Below are 20,104 nucleotides of genomic sequence, written 5' to 3' on the forward strand. Positions count from 1 at the left end.
CCGCCTAGGAACCCTCAACCACAAGGGATGAACTCAGATTTCTCCAGTTTCCTAATTTCCCCTCCCCCCACCTTGTCTCAGTCAAATCCCTTGAACTCAGCACCGCCTTCCTAACCTGCAATCTTCTTTCTGACCTCTCCGCCCCCATCCCACTCCGGCCTATCACCCTCACCTTGATCTCCTCCCACCTATCGCATCTCCATCGCCCCTCCCCCAAGTCCCTCCGCCCTACCTTTTATCTTAGCCTGCTGGACACACTTTCCTCATGAAGGCTTATGCCCGAATCTCCTGTTCCTTGGATGCTGCCTGACCTGCTGCACTTTTCCAGCAACACATTTTCAGCTCTGATCTCCAGCATCTGCAGACCTTTCTCCTCTATGATTCCATTCTATGAGCACAGTCCGTGAAGGTACTGTCTTGAGTCAATCTGACAGAAATTCGGAAACTTTGAATTTTAAACCACTGGTATCACATCAGGCTTTATACCTTGTATCAGGCAACAGCCTAAACCTCCCCACTAATCCCCACCTCCACCCTCCATCCCGTTTCCCTCACCCCTTGCTCCCTACATGATTGTTTCATGCTTTCTTTGCTTCATTTCCTGGCAGGAAACTGCAAGTTTCCACAGGAAGACTGAGCCAATATCTCAATTCAACTTGTCCCAAACACGGCCAGATTCCTGACCTAGAAATGGGTTTACAGGGCCAGTCAGATTTTCTGCTCTTTCCCCAGCCTTTCGGAGTTCTGGAACTGAAACACTTAGAAATGCAGCCTCTGTTACAGTGTGAGGGAAGATGCCAGTCAATGTGCACATTGCAAGTCCCACACACAGCAATGAGACCAAATCCGTTTTGTTAATGGCTGAAAGCTCAGGGACATGCTCTTTGCCAGTTTTACAACTGAGATCTTTTTAATTGCCTTCTCTATGGATTAGAAAGGGCCTGAGATTAACATCTGAATCCATCACATCCAATTTAGAATGGCATCGCGGACGACCCAGGCATTGTGGGCCGAAGGGCCTATTCTTGTGCCGTACAGTTCTATGCTCGTAGACTGCTCCATGTGGGGGAGGTGTGTGTGTGTGTGTGTGTGTGTGTGTGTGTGTGTCTGGTTCAGTCAGCGAACGGCTGGAGTAGATTGATGCCCGCTGGGGCAAATTACCATCCTGTCTCCTTATCCTGCTCATTCTATACGCTGCCTAATCCAAGCAGATAAAGGCACTTTTACTGAAATTTTGTGTTGTATTAATTGTAGTGTCAAATACAGCCATAACTTTGGCTGCTGCAGTCAGCAACGAACAATAGAACAGAAAATGAGAATTAACGACACCTGCATATATTCCTGACGTGGCATACTATAGAAAGTTTGGCAGATCTCAGGAATCTAGAATGTACAATGTATCATCGGAATGATAAAGGCAAGGAGAACATTCCGGCATTGACAAAAGACCAGTGTTTGATATCAATCATCAAAAGGGTTAGGTTATGCATTACGTGGGATTTGCCTCAGCCAATTTCTTTCCCGGAAAATGAATTATGTGTAAATTGGATTGACTAGAACTGATCAGAGGCTGCAGGCAGACAGGAATTAAAGATAGTAGAGACACATGCTTATGTATTGCGTCACTGCGAGGTAGTCTCGTCAGGCTGTGTGGGTGGAGGGAGTGTGTTCAGCGTGAAGTGGAACATTACGTGAATCAGAATCATATCAAGTGGCAGATTCCTGTATCAAACATTTTGAGGCACAGTACAGGATAGAATAGAACTGCAATTCATTGTCATGTGTATTTTTACAAAAGAAAATACAGTGAATGGTTTATACATTGCCAAACTGCAGCGTCTAAATTATTGACAGAAGTCATAAATAAGAAAAAAAATGTAAGAGTTCATCACCCTTCAATTAATGGCTCCTGGGTTCGGGGCATGCTGGAAAGTCAGGCTGAGACTGCCCCGCTAGGCCGAGACCGTCCACAGTAGGCCGAGACCACCCCCACTAGGCCGAGACCGCCCACAGTAGGCCGAGACCACCCCCACTAGGCCGAGACCGCACCCATTAGGCCGAGACCATAACACCAGGCCAAGACTGCTCCCCAACAGGCTAAGACTGCCCTCACCAAGCTGTGACCACCCACACCAGGCCGATACTGCTCCCACCGGGCCCAGACCACAACATCAGGCCGAGAAAGCCCCGAGACTATCTGGCCAGGCTGAGACCGCCCTGCTAGGCCGAGACGAGGGATAGACCTCAACGCTGGGCTGTTGGATATTCGATAGGACAAATTGTTCATGGTCTGTTGAAAGAGCAGAGTGCACTTTAGCTGCCTGAAACTGCCTTCAAAGCAAGGATGAGACCTTCATGCTGGGACTAGACCATCACACATTGGGACTAGACCTCCACGCCACAACTAGACCTCTACACTGGGCTGCTGGAAGACCCAGAAGCCGCCAAAGTCATTCATTCATTGGCAGCCCCTCGCTGACGAGGATGACTCAAGACAAAGTGGAGAATGTGGGCCTCCACGACGAAAGAAGGCCTCCAAGCTGGGACTAGTATGCCACTCCAGGCTGAGAACACCCCTCTTAGGAGATTGCAACACCAGGTGCCAGGCCTGTTCCACCATTCCAGGCTGCTGTCAGCCACCTTGTCGCTGGGCCTAGACTGGAGGAAGAAGCCTTCCCCAGATGGTAAGGTTTCATATTAAAGGAAACATTATAGAGTTATAGAGATGTACAGCATGGAAACAGATCCTTTGGTCCAATCCGTCCATGCTGACCAGATATCCCGACCCAATCTAGTCCCATTTGCCAGCACTTGGCCCATAACCCTCCAACCCCTTCCTATTCAGCTATATATCCAGATGCCTTTTAAATGTTGTAATTGTACCAGCCTCCACCACTTCCTCTGGCAGCTCATTCCATACATGTACCACCCTCTGTGTGAAAACGTTGTCCCTTAGGTCTCTTTTATATCTTTCCCCTCTCACCCTAAACCTATGCTCTCTAGTTCTGGACTCCCCCACCCCAGGGAAAATATTTTGCCTATTTATCCTATCCATGCCCCTCATAATTTTGTAAACCTCTATAAGGTCACCCCTCAGCCTCTGACGCTCTAGGGAAAACAGCCCCAGCCTGTTCAGCCTCTCCCTGTAGCTCAAATCCTCCAACCCTGGCAACATCCTTCTCAATCTTTTCTGAACCCTTTCAAGTTTCATAACATCCCTCTGATAGGAAGGAGACCAGAACTGCACACAATATTCCAACAATGGTCTCACCAATGTCCTGTACAGCCACAACATGACCTCCCAACTCCTGTACTCCATACTCTGACCAATAAAGGAAAGCATACCAAATGCCATCTTCATTATCCCTGCACTCCAAGGTCTCTTTGTTCAGCAACACTCCCCAGGACCTTACCATTAAGTGTATAAGTCCTGCTAAGATTTACTTTCTCAAAATGCAGCACCTCGCATTTATCTAAATTAAACTCCATCTGCTACTTCTCAGCCCATTGGCCCATCTGGTCCAGATCCTGTTGTAATCTGAGGTAACCCTCTTCGCTTTTTATAACAAGAGCATTGAAGTGAGAGGTGAGAGAGGAAAGATATAAAAGAGACCTATGGGGCAACGTTCTCACACAGAGGGTGGTACGTGTATGGAATGAGCTTCCAGAGGAAGTGGTGAAGGCTGGTACAATTACAACTTTTAAAAGGCATCTGGATGGGTATATGAATAGGAAGGGTTTGGAGGGATATGGGCCAAATGCTGGCAAATGGGACTAGACTGGGTTGGGATATCTGGTCGGCATGGACGGGTTGGACCGAAGGGTCTGTTTCCGTGCTGTACATCTCTATGACTCTAAAGCAAAATAAGTAAAGTGGACGGAGTAGACTCTGGGCTCTTGGGCTGAGGAGGCCACACGTTTAGCTGCTACTTGCTGATGCCATCTTTGCGTTGCTTTAGTATGTTGCACTCCCCTGCTGAGCAGATGATCCAGTGACCAGATCAAGCAGGAACTATCAAAAGTGCATCATCCATGTGTATAATCCCACTCCACATCCAATTCACTGTGAGGGCCACTTCTTTTGCTTCAGACCCTGCTTCTGTGTCTAACCATTTGATTGCTCACCCTTGCATCCTGTGACATGGCTCAGGTCGCCTTATAACAACCCTGTCAGACTGAGACCATTTAAATGTGGGGGTAGCATTGTGGGTAATGTCGGACAGTGTGCAAAAGCGGTTTATAGGAATGGTTCCACAGAGATAAGGAACTCCAATTTATGAGGATCAATTGAAAGGGTGGGGCTGTCCTCAATAGATTTGATCCAGAGTGGGATGGATAGAGTAGATGTGGGGGGGGGGGCGGAAGCTGTTCCTGCCTATAAAAGGAATAAGAACGAGAGGAGCATAAGATTGAAAGTGACCTGCAAAGGACACAAGGGTGAAATGAGGAATAATCTTTTCACTCAACAGCTACGTCGGTTATAGAATGCACTGCCTGCAAGTGTAGTGGAGGCAAGCCCAGTTCAAGAGGGCACTGGAAGATTATTTGGATAAAACCAGTGGGGCAAGGTGTGGGGAGAAAGGAGGAGACAGCTCATTTAACGAGCCATTGCAGGCGTGATGGGCCAAATGGACTCCGTCCGCACTGTAACATTTCCGTGGTCCTGGACTGCACTAGGAATGCAGAGCTAGAGACTAATGTCCCAGATACAGCAGGTCACATCCCACCATGACAGCCAGTCAAATTTAATTACTCATCCACAATAAAACCCTCGTCTCAGTGATCAGAAAACCAATGTTTGAGGTGAAAAGCCATCAGATTCACTAGCGACCTTCGGGAAAATCTGCCACCCTTAACAGATCGGACTCTAAATCCACAATGCTTACTGTCCTCTGAAATGATCCAACAACCCATTCAAGGGCAATTAGGGAAGAGCAACAAAATGCTGATCTTGCCAGCTCTGATAAAGAGCCATCTGGACTCAAAACGTCAGCTTGTTCTCTCTCTCACCACGGATGCTGCCTGACCCCACTGCGACCTGCAGCATTTTTCATTTTCAGTCCTGATTCACATCCCAAGAAACAATTTTTTTTAAAAAATCAGGTTTTTTTTGCTGTTTAGTGCCACAGATTACTGGAAAGGGATGGTCTGCTTGAACTTCACCCCAAAATGATGGGTGTGACTTGGATGCAATCTTATACCGGTTGTGCCCAGAACAGTTGTCTCGGGGGACAGAGTTAGTTCCCCTCAGAGTTTACACATGAGGTTTCCAATGTTGCTATGGGAGAAGGCGGAGATTTGCTGCAGCCAGTTTGGGAATCTGAGCTGGGGACGGGTAACTGGACAGCCCTTGGCATTTGTGCCCATTCAGCTGTTTCTCACAACGTGAGAGGCAACAGCAGAGAGCAGTCTCCATCAGGGTCAACTCTGGGTTTGAGAAAATAGCACATGGATCACTAACATCAGAGAATAACACTAATTACTGCGGTGTGTCACTGCACTTGTATCTCATAGCACTGGAAGTTTATTTGGATAAAAATAGTGGGCAAGGTGTGGGGAAAAGGAGGAGACAGCTCATTTAACGAGCCACAGAAATGTTACAGTGCAGATGGAGTCCATTTGACCACACAAACATAGTAACCACACAACAATTGCCAGAGTTTATGTGTGAGAAAACATTGCATGAGATATTCAAACTACACAACCATTCTCCGTATGGTTTGCACTGGTGTTCGTCTTTACTCCTACTCTGGGGCTCTTCACAGTGCACCAACCCAGGACAAGGTAATCAATCAGTTAACTCTTGAGAGCTATGGGTCAAATGGAGCAGTGGTGGTATTCAAATATGAGCTGTGAATAGGTTCAGCCATTGTTCATATTCATCGGTATTGGGTGAAGTAGTCCCTTGAGGTAATACAACAGATCTTGCGAAAAACTGCCTGTAACTTATACCAGAGGCATTCGGTCTGACTTCAAAACAACAACAGGTTCAGACAGAGCAAGAATAGAGTGTGGAATAAAGAAAGCATTGCACCATAGCTGAGAGGGTGATGCCAGCTAAAGTGCTTTCTCATTCTCTAACAAAAAGGTTTTGTTTTTCTTCAGAGGAAGGGTCACTCGACCTGAAACGTTAACTCTGATTTCTCTCCACTGCCAGATGCTGCCAGACCCTGCTGAGCTTTTCCAGCAATTTCTGTTTACGTTTCTGATTTACAACATTCTTTCGGTGCTTAAACGTGTATTTTCTTTTCTATTCACCTTTCTGAGATAGTGGGGACAGAAAGAGAGAGAGAAAGAAAGAAAGAGAGAGAAGAAAAGAAAGACAGAAAAAGAGTGAAAGAGAGAGAGAAAGAGAGAAATGAGAAGAGAAAGAAACAGAGGAAGAAAGAGACAGAAAGACAGAAAAAAGAGAGGGAAAGAAAGAGAAAGCAGGGGGAAGAAAGAGAAAGAGAGAGAGAACAAGAAAAAGAGAGAGAGAAAATGAGAGAGAAAGAGAGAGAGAGAAAGGGAATAAGAGAGAGAAAGAAAGAGAAAGAGAGAAAGAGAGAGAGAAGATCAGAAACAGATACTATGACAAAAGAGGTTTGAGTAACAGGAAAAAGTCATGATGTCACTTTTTCCAAAGATCCACCCTGGCACACATCATTTGACCATGGCCCTCAGTCCCTTTCTCTTCAAAAAAGCATCCAGCACCTCCTCGATCCTATGGATGTCTTTGATAGAATTCCCTCAAAAATTGATGACATTTACAGGAAAACCCTGTTCCCAAACATCGACTGCCAACACACTGAGTTGCTGATGGTGAAGCTTATATTGAATATACTCTCCAAGATACAATTTCAGTTTGCACATACCAGCACTGGGGTGTTGAGTGAATCCAGGCAATATTTTGAAATAAAACCCCTGGTAATTTTAGCTCATGAATTTTAAGGTGGAGAGGATATCTTTCAGTTAATTGTAATGGGCACATATTATGTCACCCCTTCTGGAAATGTTCTATAGAAGTAAAAACGAACTACTGCTGTAAATTGCTCACAATGACCTGGTAATAGTAGACAAATGTTGCAGTGGTCACAAGAACACACCAAACGTTGATAAGCTAATGGCATGCGGGCCTACTCCAGGAAAGATGTTGGGAAACTTGAAAGGATTCGGAAAAGATTTACAAGGATGTTCCCAGGATTGGAGGTTTGAGCTATAGGGAGAGACTGAACTGGCTGGGGCTGTTTTCCCTGGAGCGTCGGAGGCTGAGGGGTGACCTTATAGAGGTTTATAAAATCATGTGGGGCATGGATAGGGTAAATAGAGTCTTTTTTTCCTCAGAGTAGGGAGTCCAAAACTAAAGGTCATAGGTTTAGGGAAAGGTTTAAAAGGGACCTAAGGGGCAACTGTTTCACACAGTGGGTGGAAATGAGCTGCCAGAGGAAGTGGTGGAGGCTGGTACAATTACAACATTTAAAAGGCATCTGGGTGGGTATATGAATAGGAAGGGTTTAGAGGGATATGGTCCAAGTGCTGGCAGGAGGGACTAGATGGAGTTGGGATATCTGGCCGGCATGGACGAGTTGGATCAAAGGATCTGTTTCTGTGTTGTACATCTCTATGACTCTACGGTGACTTCCAGACTTATTTTTAATAAAGTGACACACTGGGAACAGGCTCATGCATGGCTGACTAACCCTCACAGTCCCTTTGTGTGATAAGTTTAAGCCCACGTTAAGGCCAAGATTCGAGCACCACTGGTACAAGGAGATTCATACTCATAGAAAATCCAAACCCAAGCAAATCAAAGTAAAGTTTAACAATTCCAGTAAGGAATGGTTAACTGCATGAACTTATAAATATATATATCACAGTTCTAGGGAAATTACACTGATTTCTCCTGACTCATGACAAGTTTTAATGATAATACCAAGAAGTCGAGATATTTTTGGGTCCTATACTTCCAATGTAATCAGTCTATGGTAAGATGACCGCTTACTTGACTCAGACTATCCTATAGAGAGACTGGATAAACTGTTCCTGCATTTTGAATAATGAGAGATGTACTCATAAAAACCTACAAAATGCTTAAAGAGTATGTGCAGGTAAGATGCTCTCCTGGTTAGGGAGTCTAGAACTAAAACAATTTTTAAAAAAATAAGGGGGTTGTTATTTGGGCTGTGCAAATTCAGATTTTGAGTCTGTTTAAAGTAGATAATGATAGATTTCTGATTACTGGTGACCTAGAAGGTTATGGGAATAAGTGTCGGTAAAAGGTACCAGAAATGTGCAATTAACCATGATCAAATTAAATGCAGAGCAAGCTGGACATGTTGCTCCTATGTTCTTAAATCACTTACCACGAGATACAGCAGGGTGTACATTGCAAAGGAGGCGTGCCCTGAGTAAAACGATTTCCTAAAAATAGAACAAAATTCACGGGTCAGATATTCAGGCAAGTGCTTTGTACCTGACAGAAATAATAGTAAAATAACTCCTGTTTTCTCCTCTGTTGGTTTGCTCTGGGAATTTCCATAGCCAAGCCTGTCACTTGACATCCACATGAACTTTCCAGGACTCTGGACAGTGATGAGCACTTGGACTTATATAGGATAAATGGCACAGAAACAGCCCACTCAGCCCATCCAGTCCCTACAGGTATTGATGATTCCCTTCAACCTCCTCCAGTCTTTAATCATCTCATTCCATCATATCACAGTCTGTTTCATTCTCTCCATCATCTGCCAGTCTTGGACCCTCTTAATTACATTTGCCCTATTTGCTTTAACTACTCCCCGTGGATCCACATTCTCACCCCTGGTTATACAAAGAGGGTCTTCCCAATTTCCTACTGGGTTTCTCGTTGGCTGTCTTATATTGACGGCCTTTAGTTCTGCCCTTCCTCAGGAGAGAAAACGTACCCTCTGTATGCGATCCACCAAAGTCTATCATCGTTTTGATATTTTGATGAGATCATCCTTCATCCCTTTCCTCCCTCTCTCTCACCCACCCAAACCCAAGAGGGAAAGGGAATTAATCCCAACTCTAGTCCAATTTGTCAATCCTATCGCCGATATATATAAAACTCCCTTGTTCCTGGTATTAAACTTTCCAAGTGTTGATCCTCTGCTTTCTGTAATTCAGTCATCAAAGCCAATTTTAACCCCCAATTGCTCCTTCAGTTATATGCAGTTTGGATGACACTTAAAACCAATCACTAGGGCTCTGTGATGAAGCTGTGTAGTATATCAAAGCACAAGGCTATTGCCATTACTCACACTTCACCCCCCAAAAAAACTCAATGAATGGACCTGATCAATGAGTAACTGAACTTCCCATCCACCCAGATCTTGGGCTGAGGAAGGAAAGTGGGGCTGAATGGCCTACTCTTGATCTTAATTTATATTTTCGCATTAGGGGACAGGTCAGAACGTGGAGTTGATCCCACAATCAGATCAGGCTTTACGGGCTGAGTGATCTCTTCCTGCTGCTAATTCAGATTTGTGACAGGAATATGGAGGAGAGAGAGCTACCAGTCAAAAAAAACAAAAGCAGCAAAACCCCAGGTCAACCAAGGATGTCCTACCGAGCTTCAGTTTCTGCCGAGATTGTCGTGTTGCAAGTGTACTCCTCAACGTATCCTTTCGAGCAGTTGATTTTGGAGAAATCCGGCCTGCAGACATCCAGGAAATGGGGCCTCAACCTCCCGACAGCAACCTTGGCCAAATCAGTGAGGGACTGGCTAACAGCGCAGCCAAAGAGGAAGCAGCCGACCTGCTTGTAAATCACACTGACGTAGGGGTTCGAGATGAAGGAGTTGGATTTTTCATTCAAGAACCGGATTCGGTAGCTTTCGCCAAAGACAATCTGTGAAAAGGCAAGGGGACAAGAGGCGAGGATCAGGTCAGGTCTTGCAAGCTCAGTCATCTTCAACTCCCTAGTTTACATCTCCACCCACCCGGCCCTGCATCCCTCCCTTTCTGTCATCCTCCCGTGGGTCAGTACTGGTCCTACTGTTGGGAACGCGGGACTACTCAGGATATGGAGTAGGGGCAGGTCAGACAAGGTGTTGGCATGGAACACTGCAGTCAGATTCTTTGTCTGCCCTTAACTCTTTGGATCAGAATTTGTAAATTCAGGCAATTTGAGCTCAAGCTATCTGAGCAGAAGTCCATCATCATCATCTGTGATGTGACACTGTACCAGCATGACTATGAACCTTCTCTTGTTAGTGCAAACAAGATTCCTGATCTCAATGCGGTAAAACTTTTCCCAAGGATTTTATCACTGACTGATCCTGTCAAACTCAACACTGGGTCCCTGTGGCCTCATTATATATTAGTGAATTGAGTTATTATAATTCAAGGACACAGACAGGCAATGCTATTGTTATATTAAGGCATTTTAGGTCCACTTCGGAAGTTGACCAGCAAGATTTTGGCACTGTATTTGTGCAGTTAATAAATTATAATCATTAATATACACTGAAGGTACACGCTGACCTTTAAGCTCCTTTGTAAAAAACATCCCGACCAAATAAAGTGAGATTCTATTTGTGTCCATTCAGTGAGGAGCCCATTTCAGTTGATTGACCTGACCTCATCCTTCACAGTTGTGTTTTCCACAGATCTTTTCAAAGTCAAACTCATAGCATCCAAGACAGAACTAACAGCCGTGATGTCAGTGGAAGTCCAATGCCAAGATAAATTCTGTGGCATACAAATGAGTAACAGCTCCTTTCCCCGATCATTAATCACACAGGGAGCAAGCAGCATGAATAAGGGCCTGTACAGTCGACTTTGAGCGTGTAAATAACTACAGGAATTCCTTTACAGGAACAAACTGCTTATGCAGCTCTGTCCTTTGTTAACCCCTTCCGATCTGGGAAGACAGTCCTTTGCGTCAGAAAGCACAGACCAAGGAACAACAAGACATCGATCACTTTACTGTGTGGTACTGGTCTGTTATGGTGAAGAGAAATGGATATATCCGAAATGTCTAACTGCATTAGAGTTTCCATGCTGACTGTTCTGATGCTCTGCACTGCTGACATTAATAGTATTAATCTAGTTAAAAATCACACAACACCAGGTTATAATCCAACAGGTTTATTTGGAAGCACTAGCTCTTGGAGCACTGCTCCTTCATCAGGTGGTTTTGTATGATTTTTAACTTTGTACACCCCAGTCCAACACCGACATCTCCAAACCAATACTAACCTATTCTTTCAGATCCATTCCTAGCCCTTCGCTAATTTTGCTGCTCCTCAGCCCTTCAGGTTATGGTCTGCCCAGTTGACCAATGCTATTCAGTTTAAATTAGATTAGATTCCCTTCAGTATGAAAGAGAATGACTGACACTCCAAACAGTAACCCACCCAGACCATTTCACTCTGACTAATGCACCTAACACATGGCCAATTCACCAGATGCCCCTGACCTGCGCATTTTTGGACTGTAGGAAGAAACCCACGCAGACACGGGGAGAATGTGCAAACTCCACATACAGTCACCCGAGGACTGGAATCGAACCTGGGACCTTGGGAACCTGGGCACTATGAGGCAGTTTAGGCTAACCACTGAGCCACCGTGCTGCCCTGTTTGCATACAAAATATTTATGGCAGATGTAGACGAAAGATCAGGTATCTACCAAGGTAGGCATTAGTTTCTTGTTATTAATTCATGGAATGTGGGTGTTGCTGGTTAGACCAGCATTTATAGCCCATCCCTAATTACCCAGAGAATAGTTTAAGAGTCAACCGCATTGCTGTGGGTCTGGAGTCATATGTAGCCCAGAGCAGATTGCTAAAGGGTCCTTTAGCGAGTCAAATGGATGTTGATGACAATTGATTGGATTACATGATCACCGTTAAGCTAGCTCTTCTTTTTTCCCCTTTTGGATTTTGTATTGAATTCAGATTTCACCGTAACAGGTTTGAAACAATTCTATGTTTGTTCCAAACCAACTAAGAACATTAACAAACCGGAGCACTCTGTTTCGTTGTTTGAGCCTGTTCCGCCCATCGTTGTGATGATGGCTCATCCTTTACTTCAGCTCCACTTTCTTACATCGTCCCCACTCTCCTCCACCCTGAACAATCGATAGATTGGAGGCTTGAACATACCGCACCAATGTACAAATTAGCACCTCCTTCTGTCTCTCGAGCCCACTCCACCATTCAATCAGATCATGGCCGATGGAATACTCCACATTCCTGCCTATCGCTGATAAACCTTCACCCTGATGCTTATCGAGAATCTATCTACATCTGCCTTGAAAATATTCAAAGACTCTGTTTCTGCTGTCTTTTGAGGAAGACAGTTCCAAAGACTCTCAAATTTTATTCCGAGATTCTTGTCCCCAGTCAGTAGAAACATCTCCCTCATCAGACATTTTCAGAATTGTATGCTTCAATTAAATTATCTTTAATTTTTCTAAATTCTATGGAATACAGGCTTGGTCCACTCAACCCCACTACCCCCCTAACAGGACAATCCTCTCATCCCAGGAATCAGTCGAATGAACATGTGTTGCATTCCCTCCAAGGCTAGTATGCCCTATAGGGAGAAAAACATAAGGTCTCATTTTCCTGGTGGTCTTGCTGATCCTGACCCTGACAGAACTGTTCACAAAAGTTCAAGGAACGAGTTCAGTGTCATAGCTGAAAATGTGTTGCTGGAAAAGCGCAGCAGGCCAGGCAGCATCCAAGGAACAGGAGATTCAAGGTTTCAGGCATAAGCCCTTCTTCAGGAAACCATTCCTGAAGAAGGGCTTATGCCCGAAACGTCGAATTTCCTGTTCCTTGGATGCTGCCTGGCCTGCTGCGCTTTTCCAGCAACACATTTTCAGCTCTGATCTCCAGCATCTGCAGTCCTCACTTTCTCCTCAGTGTCGTAGCTGTCAATTGCCTTGAATGAACTCTGTCAATCGGCTGGTCCACCATTGACTGCTTGCGGCATCTTCCTGGGTAAAAGGTCGGCTGTGGCATTTGACTGCGTAAGCGGCTGTGCTTTGGAAAGTAATTCATTAGGGGGCTGCGAAGCGCTCATGACATCTGGAAGTACGGAAAGCCGTAGAAATGCAAATTGTTTTTCTTTGCTCATCAACAAAATAATTTCAACCCAGGATCTTTTAAATTGTGGAATTTTGACGGAACCCCTCATGTCAGATATTTGTGGTTAACGCAATCATCTGGATGGCTTGACAAATCTCTTCCTGATCACACAAGGCCGACTCACCCACTGCATCATCCTTCAGTCTGCAGATACGATGGAAAAAGTAATAATTTTCTCCAAAGTCACTCTGACTGCATTTAGTTCAGCTACTCCTGACCGGCGAACAGCCCTGAGCATGTAACTGTTTCCATGTGCTGCTGAAGTTACTAATTAATGCAATGTGTCAATATCCCCTTTCTGTTAGAAACGTACATGACCTCATCAGTTATGGATCATGAACTGCTTACTCAAGGGGTAATCTTCACATTTCACTGGCCCTTTGATTCCAGTTCGCAATTGTAAGCCCTTCAAAGTATGAGGGAATTGTTTGTACAACAGTGAGATATATCCTTTTGACGAGTGGGGGAGATGCCGGTGTGAACCTGCATTACTCAGCAGATTCTGATGCCCAGTAAAATCTGTGATAAATACTTACCCTACATACAATCGGCAGCTTCTTCCCCTACCCGGCCCCTTCATCAAACAATTAAAGCAAATTGTATTTTGGACATTATCTCCATCAGAGGGTAAAGTCAGGAGGGAAATTTTGTCATTCAATTGCCTTGAATCTGTCGGTGATTTTGATTCCTTACTTCAGTGAATGTTATGGAAGGATCATCCAGGTTGGGACTGAAGACAGATGGAACTTGAAAATACCTGTGCCAGCAATTTTTGGAGACGCCATATTTGGGTTCAGAAAGGGTCAGAGACGGGCAACACGACAGGATAGGGTTATCAACCCAGGTAACCAGAGCCAAACTGGGATCATCCAGTGAACCTCCAGTTAACAGATGCAAGGATTTGATAGAACACAGCTTCTCAGCCTGGAAGTGTCCACCCAATGGTAGGATGAGTGTGCTCTGACACCAGGCAAGCTAACACACCCTCCCTATCTCCCTGCGTTGGTGTGTGGCCATTCTATAGACAGGATTTGGTGACGCTCGTGTTGGACTGTGGTATAAAACGTTAAAAATCACACAACGCCAGGTTATAGTCCAACAGGTTTATTTGGAAGCACTAGCTTTCGGAGCTAGTTTTCAGAGTTTTCAAAAGCTAGTGCTTCCAAATAAACCTGCTGGACTATAACCCGGTGTTGTGTGATTTTTAACTCTACAGACGGGTCCCACCTCCACCCCACCACACAAAAGTGACTTGGATGCTTTACTTATTTAAACTGGCCAACACACTCTGATCTCCAGCATCTGCAGTCCTCACTTTCTCTCACCCCTTTGACGTCTTTACCTTATGCTGCAGGCTGTTCTCTCAAGCTGTGATTGATTGTGCAATGTCAAGAGCCAACTGGCTGCCCTTCACTGGGCAGAGAAACTGTACCCAAGTCAAATGTCGGGGCAGTCCAGTCACTGTCGCTGAGAGTGACAACTTCCCTGGCTGGAGTGTTTGCGTGTGTGTGTCAAGACCCAGCAACAGTCTCCGATCCTGTCGTCCCAAATTGAAATTCCAGCCCTAATTTATGCACCAGCCTCTGCTTTTGAATATGTCTTCACCGCCCCTCAGTCTTCACCTCAATAAATATTCTAGCTCTTTTCGATTCACTGCAAATCAACTTTGTCTTGAAGAACTCATTTGTTTGATCTCTCACACGGCCTAAGTTGTAAACTTTGCATTTTAGATTAGATTACCTACAGTGTGGAAAGGCCCTTCAGCCCAACCAGTCCACACCGACCCTCCGAAGAGTAACCCACCCAGACCCATTTCCCTTCTGACTAATGCACCTAACAATAGGTACAAACTCCACACAGACAGTCGCCTGAGGCTGGAATCGAACCTGGGACCCTGGTGCTGTGAGGCAGCAGGGCTAACCACTGAGCCAGTGTGGATAGCTAACACTGGTTGGATAATAGAGAGGCTCCATTCATATTTATATCACTTGGTGATTGAATCCTTTTCTGCATACTCCTCCCAACATTATTTCCTTCAATGTCTCCCCTTCAATGAGTGTTTTACAATAGTTCGGTTAAATGGGAACGATGGAACATGTTTAACAAAGTGGTTACTGTTCATGCGTTAATGCCCACAAGGAGGATGTTAGAATGGTGGGACATCACACCAGAGTCAACCAGCATCTCCATTCCCAACACTCTTTGCTTGGAAATGATTAGGAACAGGATTCTTGGCTGATTTTCGACTCTCAGTCAGAGGTACATAAAGCAACTCTCTTATTCCCCATGAGCAGTGATCGGTGAACTGATCAGTGAATCTCTGAAACATGTGTTAACTCCTACAGCCACTGGGGTTTCAGATTTTCTCTCTTTCTGTTTTCTGCTACACCTTTGGCTAACAAGAGCAACGCTTACACTGAGCGGCGGAACGAGAAAGTGATTGTTCACAGGTTATGTGACACATGGGCCTAGTTATGGGTCTAGCTGTGGCCAACGTTTCTGAATTGGAGTATCGCCTTTGTGTAGTCTGCCAATTTGGGAAGGTATTGCATGTTCTCAATGCAGCAACACACCGAGTGAAAGAAACCTCTCTGTCAGTCTCTCTGCCAATTTCCAGCTGGCAGGCAGCAACACGCTGACTCAGCACTAACAGAGTCTCACGTTTGATAGGAATCAACTCAATCGGTTCACTATTTGTTCCCTGGAGTTGGCTCCTCAGCCTCTTTGCAGGTTGTGGACAAATGAACTCTGAGACAGAAATACACTGTGTGACCCATACATGGCTCTATATCCCATGTCATACAGACTGTAAACAGATATCCTCCAAATGGTAACCCAACAATGATCAAATCTGAGCAAGAGTCCAACACTGTACCCCATAGCCATCCAAGAGCCTGGGGGCAGTTAGCACGGTTGGCTGGACGATGAGGGCATGGGTGCAGAACAAAGCCAACAGCATGGGGTCAATCCCTAAACCAACTGTCAGAGTTCATAGAAGCTCTGGTTTGGCACTTTACCCCAACCTTGTGGTTTTGTTACCCTCAAACTGCACATGACCAATTGTCTCTCTCTCTCTCTCTCTCTATCTATCTATCTATAATGGAGAGAGATGCCAATGGTTCTATGGAACTGTGATTCCTTACATTCAAGATAAAGATGAAAATGAACCTCAGAAGACCACCAGAGACACACCCAGGCTTTGTTGCCCAGGCAGCTGTCCATATGATGGGCAACTCCATCCACCGCTAAAGTAAAGGAGACCTTCGCAAACGATCAGCTAATTCATCAGAGCCCTAACTGGACCAACTTCACAAATGTTACAGTGAAAGAGCAAATCAGAGGCTGGGCAATCTGTACCATGTGACGCCCTGACTTCCCAAAACCTGTCCACCGTCTACAAAGACACAAAGCACAAATCCACTTGATTGGTTGAGAGCGACCCTCAACCACACCACAACATCCTCCAAGACAATGGAACAAACCTTCAAAATTCCGGAAAACTCCAGTCCCTGGAGGTGGAATTCTCTGTCGTCTTTGTGAATCACACGAAGGTGTGGGGAATGGAGGCTCAAAAATAGTTGAAACGCACAATTCGATGACTCCACAGCAGCACTGAGGTGCTGGTTTCTTGTGTTCTGATTTGCAACAGCACGAGGAACAGCCTTGCTGAAGCAGAGAATTCAAGGGGGAATAAATGCAACAGGGAAGGTGAGCCCTGATACTGCCTCAGCTCCTAGCTCTGACCGCCAAGTTCAGGAGCTGCAGGGCACTGACCTTTTGAGGTTGATCCTGCCCAGCATGCGTCTGACTTCTGAGCAAAGGCAGACCTAATGACTGCCCCCTCACCTCCCCTTGCACATGGTCAGAACAGAGGGACATACACGCTGTGAGGCACATGTGAACACTCAACAAACAACCCAAAGCTGATGGGGCAGAGTTTGATAGCCATTGTGGGAGAGTCAAAGTCATCGAATTGTAACTGGGACTTTCCTTGCTCCCATTCACTTGGTACAACTTACATTACATATACAATTTGTAAAAAATTATTCCACCACAAACCACTGACTGGGAATGCTGATAGATCTCTCATCTCGCTAAATCCTCTCAAATAACTACATGACCAAAGCATTCTCGTGCACAGGAAGCCCTGAAACCAGGTACTATATGTTTAGGCTAAAAATATATCCAGTTACAAATGCTGCAAATGTTTACCTTCACTGTCAGCTTGGAAATAACCACTGCGCTCCTACATATTGGTTCACAGACTGCAGCTCAGACGCCACTGAATCCCAGAAATGATGTCTTGCTGAATTAATGACAATTCAGTCGAAAAGGTTAACTTCCTAAATTATGATTATGAATTACATTTCAGAAGTACCTCGTCGTTTATAAAATGTAACGGGACTTCCCAAGGTTGTGAAAGACGCTTTCAAACTAAAAGTCCTTCTTTCTCTCATTTTGGACGCTGCAGCAGATAAGAAAGATCCCAAATCACTTCACCGGCAGCAACTCCCACAGCCCTGATTTCCATCACCAGCATTTACTACGTGTGTATTTAAGACAGGTGGATATGTCCTTGATTAGTAAAGGGACCCATGGTTAAGGGGAGAAGGCAGGAGAATGGGGCTGAGAAACATGTTAGCCGTGATCAACTGGCACAGCAGATTTGGTGGTCTAAATCTACTCCCATATCAAAACTAGAGGGCATAGGTTTAAGGTGAGAGGGGAAAGATTTAAAAGGGACCTGAGGGGTAACATTTTCACACAGAGGGTGGTGTGTGTGTGTGTGTGGAATGAGCTGCCAGAAGAAGTGGTGCAGGCTGATACAATTACAACATTTAAAAGCATCTGGATGGGTATATGAATGGGAAGGGTTGAGAGGGATATGGGCTAAATACTGGCAAATGGGACTAGATTAACTTAGGGTATCTGGTTGGCATGGACAAGTTGGAACGAAGGGTCTGTTTCCGTGCTGTACAGCTCAAAGACTCTATGCTCTTATGGCAAAGACAGAAAATGCATGGGAACACCACCTCCTTTGGCGTGAAACTTGTCTCAGACATTCATTACAATCCTATCATCACCGAGTTCAAATCCTAGATCCCCCTACCAAAGGGGTTAGAGGATTATTGTCACCACATCAACTACTTTGATAAGGTGGTTCACCAGCTCAGTTCTGAGGAACATTAGACATGAATAATCAGGTATAAATTATGTAAATTTTTTGGAGACATATAAAAGACAATATTACTTTTTGTTTCCCTTTATGTTTGTATGGGATGTGGGCATTACCAGCAAAGCAAACAACATTAGTTGCTTAATTCAGATAAATATGAGGCATTGTATTTGGATAAGACTAACCAGGGCAGGACTTACACACTTAATGGTAGGGCCCTGGAGAGTGTTGTCAAACATACAGGTGCAGGTGTATACTTCCTTGAAAGTGGAGTCACAGGAAGACAGGGTGGTGAAGGCGGCATTCGGCATGCTTGCGTAAAGGAATTGGGAGGTCACGTAGGGCTGTACAAGACAGTGGTGAGGCCACATTTGGAATACTGTGCACAATTCTGATCGCCCTGTCAGAGGAAGGATGTTATTAAACTGGAAAGGGAGGACAAAAGATTTCCAAGGATGTTATTGAGACTGGAAGATTTGTGTTAGAAGGAAAGGCGGGATAGACTGGAATATTACTCCTCTGCAGCGTCAAAGGCCGAGAGGTGGCTTTATAAAAGTTTAGAAAACCATGAGGGCCATAGATAAGGTGAATAGACAAACTCTTTTCCCCAGGATATGAAGGTCCAAAACATAGGGCATAGGTTTAAGGTGAAAGGGGCAAGATTTAAAGGGGACCTGAGGGGCAACGTTTTCACACGGAGGGTGGTGTGTTCTGGTTGTATGTTTGTTCGCTGAGCCGGTAGGTTTGTTTTCAGACCTGTTTCATCGTCACGCTAGGTAACATCATTAGTGAGCCTCTGGTGAAGCACTGGTGCTCTGTCCCACTTTCTATTTGTGTGTCTTGGTCTCTTAAGATGGGTGATAACATTTCCAGTTCTTATCACCCCCCTTAAGAGACCCAGACACATAAACAGAAAGCGGGACAGAGCACAAGAAGGTGTTTGGTATGATTTCCTTCATTGATCAGAGTATTGAGTACAGGAGTTGGGAGGTCACATTGTGGCTGGACAGGACAGTGGAATATAGGCTGTTGGTATATTGCGTGCAATTCTGGTCTCCTTCCTAACGGAAAGATGTTGTGAAACTTGAAAGGGTTCAGAAAAGATTTACAAGGATGTTGCCAGGGTTAGAGGATTTGAGCTACAGGGAGAGGCTGAACAGGCTGGGGCTGTTTTCCCTGGAGCATCGAAGGGTGAGGGGTGACCTTATAGAGGTTTATAAAATCATGAGGGGCATGGATAGGATAAATAGGCAAAGTCTTTTCCCTGGGGTAGGGGAGTCCAGAACTAGAGGGCATAGGTTTAGGGTGAGAGGGGAAAGATATAAAAGAGACCTAAGGGACAGCTTTTTCACACAGGGGGTGGTATGTGTATGCAATGAGCTGCCAGAGGATGTGGTGGAGGCTGGTACAATTGCAACATTTAAGAGGCATTTGGATGGGTATATGAATAGGAAGGGTTTGGAGGGATATGGGTCAGGTGTTGGCAGGTGCAACTAGACTGGGTTGGGATATCTGGTCGGCATGGACGAGTTGGGCCGGAGGGTCTGTTTCGGTGCTGTACATTTTTATGACTCTATGACCAGTGCTTCTCCAGAGGCTCACTGATGACGTTACCCAGCACGGCGATGAAACAGGTCTGAAAACAAACCTACCGGCTCAGCGAGCTAACTTACAACCAGAACCTCACCTGAGCTACAAATCTCCTCCAAAATCTCAGGGTGGTGTGTGTACGGAATTTGCTGCCAGAGGAATTGGTAAAGGCAGGTGAATTTACAACATTTAAAGACATTTGGACAGGTACATGGATAGGAAAGGTTTCAAAGGAGGGGAT

At 45.1% G+C, this 20,104-nt stretch overlaps 1 protein-coding gene across 1 annotated transcript in view; it reads right to left on the bottom strand.

Moving 5' to 3' along the window:
* LOC132835921 (phospholipid phosphatase 3-like) overlaps window positions 1-20,104 on the bottom strand; it is an 86,491-nt gene that overhangs the window by 15,110 nt on the left and 51,277 nt on the right. Inside the window, exons 3-4 of the mRNA XM_060855031.1 lie at window positions 9,569-9,849; window positions 8,343-8,400 (exon numbers count right to left, since the gene is read on the bottom strand). Of these exons, the coding sequence (XP_060711014.1) occupies window positions 8,343-8,400; window positions 9,569-9,849 (339 nt within the window). The remainder of the gene's footprint in view (window positions 1-8,342; window positions 8,401-9,568; window positions 9,850-20,104) is intronic.

Source organism: Hemiscyllium ocellatum, chromosome 45 (genome assembly GCF_020745735.1).
Source record: "Hemiscyllium ocellatum isolate sHemOce1 chromosome 45, sHemOce1.pat.X.cur, whole genome shotgun sequence".
In the NCBI taxonomy this organism is placed as follows: domain Eukaryota; kingdom Metazoa; phylum Chordata; class Chondrichthyes; order Orectolobiformes; family Hemiscylliidae; genus Hemiscyllium; species Hemiscyllium ocellatum.